Genomic DNA, 9,243 nt, shown 5'->3' with positions numbered 1-9,243 from the left:
AATCAATTAACTAGAAGAGGGATAAATACCTTAAACGGGTTTTTCCCTCGAACCTTTCCAATTGCGTGTGAAGATCGAGAGCTCCAATTGTCGTTCCTCTACTTGAGACACCGAGTGTGTTGACTTTATCTCCCTTCCTTTCAGACTGCTAGGACTTAATAGAAGGTTGAGAAGAACTCTTCTTCTTGACTAGATTGATAGAACGAGAGCTTTTTCTCTACAATCCTCTCTCTCCACTAGCTGTATATTGAGAGAGAGAGAGCTGTATATTTTTCCTTCCTTAGAAAAATCACAAGAAAAATCCACACCTTTTCTGTTCCTGTCTAGTCAAGTCTCTCCGATCAAGTTACCACTCTTACATGTAACCCGTTGTAGGATCTGGCCTATGTTAGCCGCGAATCACCGAAGTGATCCGACGATCGTAGTTGGCTTCTAGCAAAGCGCTACGACCACTAATTGGACCGGACTGGATGATCTGCTCAGTATGGTCATCTTTATCCTAGCTGACAAATTGATCGCATTGCCATCTTGGTCGAAGGACACTCCTTCGGAAGGACATCTCCTTCAGACCGAACGGATATATCCTTCATGAAGACCCCAGGACTGATCTGTCCATGCCAAGGGCGTCTCGGAGGGCTGGTTTCTTCTAGCCGACCTCCTAGTTAGGGGAACATTCGGTGGACCATCAAGAGCTCATCGGTTCTGCTGCCTTAAGCCGGCCTGACCTTGTTGACTTCAGGTCTGATCTTGACTCTTCAGACGTTAGTTAACGTCCGGAAATTTTATTAATCATCAATGGTAACCTACGTGGTCCTTGCTTTTCAGTCCTGCATGTCTGCCGTGGGATCCCCGTAGAACCCTTTATCTGCTACGACGGTGGCCGGGTTAGTGGTTTCTTCTTCACAACCCTGGGCGGAGATTAGGTAACTTTCTCTGGCTACTTTTTGATTCCCTCTGACCGTTCCTATGAGATTCGTTCCCGGGATCGGGAATTTCATCATGAGGTGGTTAATAGAGATTATCGTCCCTGACTCTCTCAGGAAGTTCCTGCCCAGTATGATGTTGTATGCATGCATCTTGTCGACTATGGCGAAATTTAACATTATTGCTTTCTTCGTTTCTCCTTCTCCTATTAATACGGGTAGCGATGTTGTCCCATCGGTTTGGACTTGATTGTCGCCGAACCCTGTCAAGCAAGACTTATATGATTTGAGATGGTGAAGACTTGCCCCGAGTTTTTGGAAGCAGGTTCAGCTCATGACTTCAGTCGAGCATCCCTTGTCGATTAGGATGCGCCCTAACCTCCAATGGCTACTACTGTCGTTATCACCAGTGGGTCCGCGTGTGGTGTTATTACCCCCCACTAAGTCATCGTCGGTGAAGACGATGGGTGGCGTTTCCACATTGGGTTTGATAAACAGAACTGGTGGGTTTTCGCCTCGTTGGCATATCTGCATTGTTCTCCTTTGGTAGCTTCGCCGAGAGTCGGCCCTCCTGAGATAGTATTAATGTTTCCCATGATCCCGGCTGGCTCCTCTTGGCCTTTGGTTGCTTTCTTGACAGTCGGGCTCTGTTCGTCAGAATCTAGCCCAGATCCGATTTCAGCTCTGTTTGATGACCTTTTATTCTTGTATTCGTAGGGTCGTTGCCCCTTCTGGATGTATTTGTCCAGCTCGCCCTTCCTTACCATTTCTTCGATGAGATTCTTGAGATGTCGACAATTATCAGTTTTGTGACCGTAACCTCGGTGGAAGCCACACCACGCGGTCATGTCTTTAAACCCAAACTCCTCCTTATCATCGTTGGGCCTGGGTAGGTCCGCTGATCCTTTCGCTATGAGTATCTGCAAAATTTCCTCCATACCTTTCACCAACGGGGTATAGGTGGCAAAGTCAGATTTGGGTCTGCTGCTTCGTTCTCGTTCCATGTGAGGCCTAACTTCCTCTCCTTCTTTCTTTCGGATCAGTTCACTTTCATACGGGATGTTGGCCACCTCCTTCACCCTTTGGTAGTTTTCTTCTTTCCTGATGAATTGTTGCACCCTCTCTATTAGCTCTGCTAGGGTATCTGGTTCCTTGCCAGAGATGTCCCTGATGACATCATCCTGCCTGAGGCCTCTCAACAGGGCGGCGAAAGCAACCTTTGGCTCCAGGTCGGGGACATGTACCATGAGGTTGCGGAATCTCTGCCAATAAATCGCCAGGGTCTCGTTTTTCCCTGAACCACGTTGAAGAACTCGTTGGCCTTTCTCTTGATTGTGGTGCTTCCTCAGAAGGCGTCGCAGAAGACCTGGGCGAGTTGTCCAAAAGATTTGATTGATCACGGGGCCAGCGCTTGGTACCATGCCTGGGGTGGTCCTTTTAAGATTGTAGCGAAGACTACGCACCATATGTTCTGATTGGTCGTGTATAGGTTCATTACTGCAGTGTAGTTGTTGATGAACACCACCGGGTCCTCCAGGCCGTGGTAATGATCTAGCGTTGGGCACTTGAAGTTCTTCGGTTCTCAGATTCTAATATCTCTCGGCAGAGAGGGGGTTGGTGGATTACTGCTTTTTCCCACAGCCTCTCCTTCTCTCTTTCTCGAGTTAGCTATGCTACCTGATGTATGAGCACATCGCAGACGGTTGGGTCGTCCGTCCACCCTTCTCCAACCCCCTTATTTTTACGGATGTACGGTCGATTAGGGTCTAATGTTTCGTATTCTTCCAGGATGTTCTCCAAGCGCATCTGGTCGCCGGGTCGTAAAGTCAGATCTCCGGAAGAGAATGCATTACCGGGTGAGAAAAGTCTCCGCGCGTATCTCCTAATTACTTCTTCTCTCTCTTCGGCTGTCGCGGCTTTCTTGGCAATCTCTGCTTTGCGGAGGCTTTCCTCCAGTTGTTTTGCCTCCTCATCCCTTCGGAGGTAGTCAGCCTTGGCTTGTTCTAGCTCAGCCATGAGCTTGACTGAGCTGCGGAGCCTGTGTGGTGACCCATGTGGGGCGTGCTCGTCTGAAGACATGTTTGCCCGAGGGACTCAAAGAAGTATGTAGTCTGAAAAGTTTGATAAATAAGGTTCGGGTTACCGAATTGATGGTTTTGCTAGAGAGATACCCTCCTTCTAGCGCCAAATGCTGATGTCAAAAACTGGTCTTCCGTTAGATCAGCATGAAAAAGGGAGTTAATGCATGACAACCTCTGTTATGTATGAATCCTCCGTTATGTTGGGGGTTGATTAGCTCGACGTTCGTGCTTCCACCTCTGCTTCTTGCTAAGCTTCCTGCTATGCTTCTCTTTATTCCAGCTCCTAACTCCTGCTCCTGGCTCCTTGCTCCAGCTCCAGCTCCTTGCTCTAACTCCAGCTCATTGATCCTGTTCGTCTATTCCCGAGGGGGGAAAACCTGCAAAAAGTTCAAAAAAACCGCTCTGACGCTCAAGCCAGTCAGGGTGCTCTTTAGAGTAAAAGAATGAATATTGGTTGATCCTTTTTGGGGGCGAGTTATGAAAACTCTGAGTTTCTTGTGATCCTTTTTAGGGTAAAGAGATCGTGTCCTGTGAAAGACGATGTGAGGGGCCTTTTCAAGGCGATGTTAGGCCGATTGTGATTAGTGGCGATGGTGAGGCGATTGTCGTCAAGCCGAAGAGAAAGTTTCCTTTCTTGAGTATATAGGGTTTCTCTCAAGGTCTATCCCGGATCTTTGATAAGTGGAAGTTCCTAAGTTCAAGGATTCTCCGTAGATATCTTTGATAAAGAGAAGTTTCCTCCTTTAGATACGTGGATCTTTGATAAGTGGAAGTTCCTAAGTTCAAGGATTCTCAGTTGGCTACACTTCGAGATGTGTAGCCAACTGAGATCTTTCTAGAAGTTTCGGGATTAAGTCGGTAGGTCGCTTGGGGCTGCTGCCTCCCCAGTTCTGGGCGTAAGACACTGACCGAACCTGTGTGGACCCCCCTCGCTCCTTTGAAGACCCCAGGGCTGATCTGTCTATGCCAAGGGCGTCTTGCAGGGCTGGTTTCTTCTGGCCGACCTCCCAGTTAGGGGAACATTCGGTGGGCCATCAGGAGCTCAGCGGTCCTGCTGCCTTAAGCCGGCTTGACTTAGTAGACTTCAGGTCTGATCTTGACTCTTCAGACGTTAGTCAACATGTGGACATTTTATGCATCATCAATCACGACGTTAATATTATATATGTATCATCTAGAATAGTTAGGATCGTTCTCTCACTTGTTTGTAATTGTACACATGTAAATAGTATGCACACTAGCACTTTGAATTTGATGTTATTGATATGTTGGAGTTTATGAAAGCATGTATGTATGTTTGGTAGTTTTTTCAACTTTGATAGGTTGAATGTATAGAGGCGACTGTCAAAATTCTCTCTCGTGAATTGTTCATATGCATGAATTCAAGTTGTTTTTATCTTTTATGAAAACTATTTTGGGTTACAACATATTTTTAAAAGGTTTAAATTATATTTGATTTCCCGTCACGTTTGTTCTTGATTTGTAACACGTGATGAGAGTTTTGCCTTGAGTTTATATTTGAAACTGGTTTGAGTCAGTATTAGACAAAATTTCTTTTATAAACTGCGTGACAAACCGTGGTTCGGAACACGGGACGTCCCAAATAGTAATTATATTCTTTTTAAATTAAAGAAAGAACAATGTGAAACTCCCAACCAAATCATATTCTCTATTAGTGAACTACAATTTGTATCATTTTTATTATTACTTGAAAGCATTAGTTTACCCGGACAAACAACAGTCCAATCATGAGAAGGGAAAAAACTGTCAAGTAGTAAATAAGCTACTTTAGAGGGACTTGAAGTCAACACTTCAACAGTGGAAGGGAAATGCTCGACCACTAAACTATGTGTTACCTGATGTCCATAATTTGCAAGAACCTATAGAAATTTTATCCCTGGCAGCAGGCAGGGATAGTCCCCAAATAGCTCTCCAATACGTTATTGAGGCACTTTATAAATTGATAGTGCTATTTTGACTTAAAGAGCTGACGACTCATGCTTTTTGTGTTCCTAAGAGTTCAAGATTTGGGTTTCTAGCAGAAGAGATTCACATATCATTAGATCCCAAAAAAGTTGCACAAATTTGATTCATGAACCTTAAAAGCTTCGACAATGTAGGGAAGGAAGAGTTGGAGTGTTAGTATTGTGGTTTCCTGTTTTCTTTTTTTTCTGTTTTTATTCTTGAAGTTTACGATGTTGAATTTACTATCAAGAATTTGGCCAACTTTCCTTCATGTAAAAAAATTCTTCCCTATGCCATCCATAATTTTCATCCATATTAATCAAAACAATGTAATATACAAAAACTGTAAACAAAAGAAAAAGAAACAAATATTATCGAAAATAAATTCATATTATTATTTGATTTAACTTTTTTTTTTTTGAAAACTTTGAATTAATAATAAGGGAAAAAGAATAAAAGGCTGTACAAATCGAGAGGGGGGGGGGGGGGGGGGAGATACACTTATTACATATCACTCATAATGCCCCCCCAATTCGATAAAAAGTCAATAAACGAGTAACCCCTAGTCCATCCTAGGGACCTACTCCAATGAAAAAGGGCACCCAACACATCTTCCTCCGCTACCTTGAAAGCCGAGGTAGAGTTCCTAAAAGTACCCTCATTTCTCGCCTTCCAAATACACCACCAAATAGCAAAAGGAATCAAATCCCACATTCCTCTTTTTGTTTTCTTGATTGGCGCCTGCCTCCATTGGGCTAGTAACTGATCTACCCAGCAGGCATGGAATTACGACTTAGAAAAAAAATACCAGCTACAAGAAAAGACCTCGGGATAATCAATGTGGATACTTAACTCATGGCGCTCTTCGAGTTATTAGTACTCTAGATGAGAAGAGTTATTAGTACTCTAGATGAGAAGATCTTATCGACTCTGAACCCATAATATTGGGTTATTTACACTGAGGGATGGAAGAAACTGTGGAAAAACCTAACAATAGTCACCTAATGTGCCGTGTTGGGATTATTAAGCTACTATTTTTACCAAACCAAACTGTAAACAGAATTCTGAATTCTGTTTTCCTGGATAGAATTTCAATGAATTAGGCCCATAAAAGCATGAAGTTCTCACTTTTCAATCTAAGGCTGTTTATAGAAACAGATATGATTAACCTGTGTCAGTTATTACAGTATAAGACAGGCAAGAGTACCTACGAGTGAGGAATTGTTGCTAAACCAACAAATGTTTTTCAACAACTTATTAGAAAATAAACAAGACTCTTAATGATCCTCCAACCATTATGTGACGGTGCTCATGTAGCAGCAGAAAGGAAAATGATGGAAATTGATTTCAAAAAGTAAGCACCAAAAAATGTGCAGGCGAACTCTCTTTTTCAAATAACCTTGTATTAGAGGGATGGAGCATCCCTTGGCATGGTTCCAAATACATTAAAACGAAACTATAAAGCGGATGAATCCAATTCAACAACATAAGCTGAGATTCATCTGAATTATAAATCCATCACTTACAGAGTTTCAACTTCCTGAAAAACGAAGAAACAATGGATTTTGGGTAAGGCTTTGTGGCGAGGCAAGTGGGAATATTTTCAGGCTGCTCAATCCAAAGCTTATGAGAAATGCCATTGTCATTTAGTTTCTGTGATAAGTTTCGTATTTGAGTCTCCCCTTTGACTTCCAAAGTCACCTGCAAAATAGTGGAGATATCAATATCAGTTTGTATTTCGGAATTTCATAAAGACAAACATATACACAAGTGTGTCATAATACAAAGAAAAGCCTATGACGTCTCGAATATTTCAAAACAACAATTTGGTAGCAGTCTCACGTTTGGGTGTCAATGCCAAACCAACTCAACTACATTGCTATCAAATAGAAACTAGAACATGGGTAATATGTTGTCAAAGGCGACACTTAGGCTCGCCTAGGCGCCCAAAGCGACTGGCAGCACCAGGCGAGCGCCTTTATTCGCCTAGGAGAAGCGAGAGGCGACCCAAAGGCGATGATGGTGCCTACAATAGAATTTGAATTGTTTTGGCCCAACTCTTGAAGTCCACTCGACTTGTCTTAGTTTGAAATCAGTTTGTCTCCTCCCATAGCCCTAATCGGTTGAAAACAGTCTTCTTCCATCATCAAACTTCAAGAGTTCAAGGTAAATCTTCTTCTTCTCTCCACTGTTTTTTTTTCTTCTTCACTTTCCTTTCTTCTTCTTCAACCAGTTTTCCTCTTCTTGTTCACTGTTTGTTTCTTCTTTTGGATACATGGCTACCAAAGCCTTTAAGTCCGATAGCCCCACTTGAGGAGAATAGTTGGTCTGACCAACACGGGTCGGGTCAGGTCGGGTTTGGGAGTTCTGGAGTTTGGGGGAATTTAGAATAAAATAAATACTTATTTGGTATTTATTCTTTCTAAAACTCTAGTACTTGTTTCCTTGTAGAACAAGTAAAGGATTCCCTCAAAACTACAACTTCCTTATTCTCCTCCACGTTGTTTGGGAAACCCTAATAGGGTTTACTTGGTCTATAAATAAGACCTAAACCAGAATAGAGATATTCAACACTATGAGGACTTCTTCTTTTACTAAATATTGAGCCGATTTTCTGCTTCTCGAATATCATCTTCCTCAGTGTAGTTGAAGATGGTAGCTGTGGCAAATCCTTGGGGAGTGTTCGGAATTATACAATTTGCCGAGGTTGTCCCGAAATCACTTTCAAGGCAGTGGCATCCAACATCTTCTTCTTCTTCTTCTTCTTCTTCTTCTTCATAAATCTCTTCCTATGTTTCAGCAACCCTAGTTTCTTCTTCTTCTTAACTCTCTTCCTATCACTGCTGCCGCCTCACCTGCCCTCACGTCTCAAACAACATATTGGTTACATGTACCTAATTTAAGAATAAAATCTGTAAGAGTGGAATCTCTTATAAAGAACTAGTTTCTTGAAATCTCAACCCTGTCATATCAACGTCATATTTGTGTGGCAAATTAGGGTGAAAAAAACAAAAGATACTACTTTCTCAGTCTTAAGTAGTGAATGTTTTTTTCTTAATGGCAAATCCAAAATCTGACTCGAGGTCTGAATTAATTAGAGCTAAATTTTTACACTATCTGTTTTTGTCTCAAACGTCTGAATGAATGCTTCATGGTCGGTTTTGTCTGTTGATTTCTTTTTGTTTGTTGAAAGTAGTATGTTGATTTAGGTTTCATTTGAGTCAGATAATTGAGTCAAGTGAGTCAAAACCAAGCATTGGGATGGAAAATAAATCAGCTTTAGGGTACCCACAACCCAGCTACACAAGAGGGTGTAAGCAGAGTGTAAGAATATGTTGAGACACCATCTAGGCATCTAACAATAAACTGTGTCGAATAGAAATAAATCAATTATAAAACTACACCACCCCTTTATTTCAATTTACCAATCCGGAATTCCAATCGAACAAGTAAATAGAGAAATATCTTGTTCTTACCTTGTGCATTGAATCAATGTTTTCAGGGCTACAGTAATTGAAAGTGTGATTATCATCTTTATATGACCAGATTGCAGAGACAGATGCGTGACAGCCTTGAGTGATGATGCTACCGAGAGGCCATGAATCAATTAAATCTCTGCGAATAACCACATACTGAACAAGAACATCGTCATTCTGTATTCCTTCTCCTCCTTCCACGTCATCTCTGGTTTCAGATTGAAGAGAGTTGGTGGAGATGATATTGTTACTCATCTCTGATGAGAAATATCTGTGAAAAACCCTAACCCTAGAAAGTGTTGAAGTGGTCCTATAACTAAGGGTGACAGGAGAAGGAGAGAGGCGAATCGAGAATGAGATCGTCGCAAGCATTTCAATTGGGCGATTTGGGCTAAAGAAACGCTGATGACAAAAATATTGTCCAATTTAGTCCTTTAGGTGCTGTTTGTTTTCAGATCTGAAATCTGAATTGGTCCTTTAGGTGATATATTGTCCAATTCAGATTTCAGATGTTTGTTTTAGAATTCAAGAAAATCTGAAAACCAATCTGAATTCGGCGGAGATCTGAATTCGCCTGAAAATACCCCCACAAATTTCAGACTTCAAAACAAGTCTGAAATGAGGGTTCAACTTCTGAAAAGTGTCGAATGACGTTTATACCCCTTAAATTTAGAAAAGTCTTTCTGATTAAAATATTCCACCCACCACCACCATACCAAACAAAAGCACCACAACTGCCACCATAAAACCACCGGCGAACCACCACCACCATTACCTGCGAACAACCACCATCATTAC

The 9,243-nt window shown here is 42.0% G+C and overlaps 1 protein-coding gene across 1 annotated transcript; it reads right to left on the bottom strand.

Moving 5' to 3' along the window:
* Positions 1–6,355: 6,355 nt before the first annotated feature.
* On the bottom strand, positions 6,356–8,910 carry LOC147531635 (Peptidyl-tRNA hydrolase II (PTH2) family protein). Its single transcript, XM_086650343.1, has 2 exons — positions 8,446–8,910; positions 6,356–6,670 (listed from the first exon to the last, which is right to left on the bottom strand). The coding sequence occupies exons 1-2, from the start codon at positions 8,815–8,817 to the stop codon at positions 6,488–6,490; spliced, it is 555 nt and encodes a 184-aa protein (XP_086506469.1). The 5' UTR covers positions 8,818–8,910; the 3' UTR covers positions 6,356–6,487.
* Positions 8,911–9,243: the final 333 nt, after the last annotated feature.

Source organism: Eschscholzia californica, unplaced genomic scaffold (assembly GCF_041429995.1).
Source record: "Eschscholzia californica isolate CP2 unplaced genomic scaffold, dmEscCali1.0.p SCAF_6, whole genome shotgun sequence".
Taxonomy (NCBI): domain Eukaryota; kingdom Viridiplantae; phylum Streptophyta; class Magnoliopsida; order Ranunculales; family Papaveraceae; genus Eschscholzia; species Eschscholzia californica.
The sequence above is the reverse complement of the archived record's forward strand: the minus strand, read 5'-3'. Positions and strand labels throughout refer to the sequence as shown.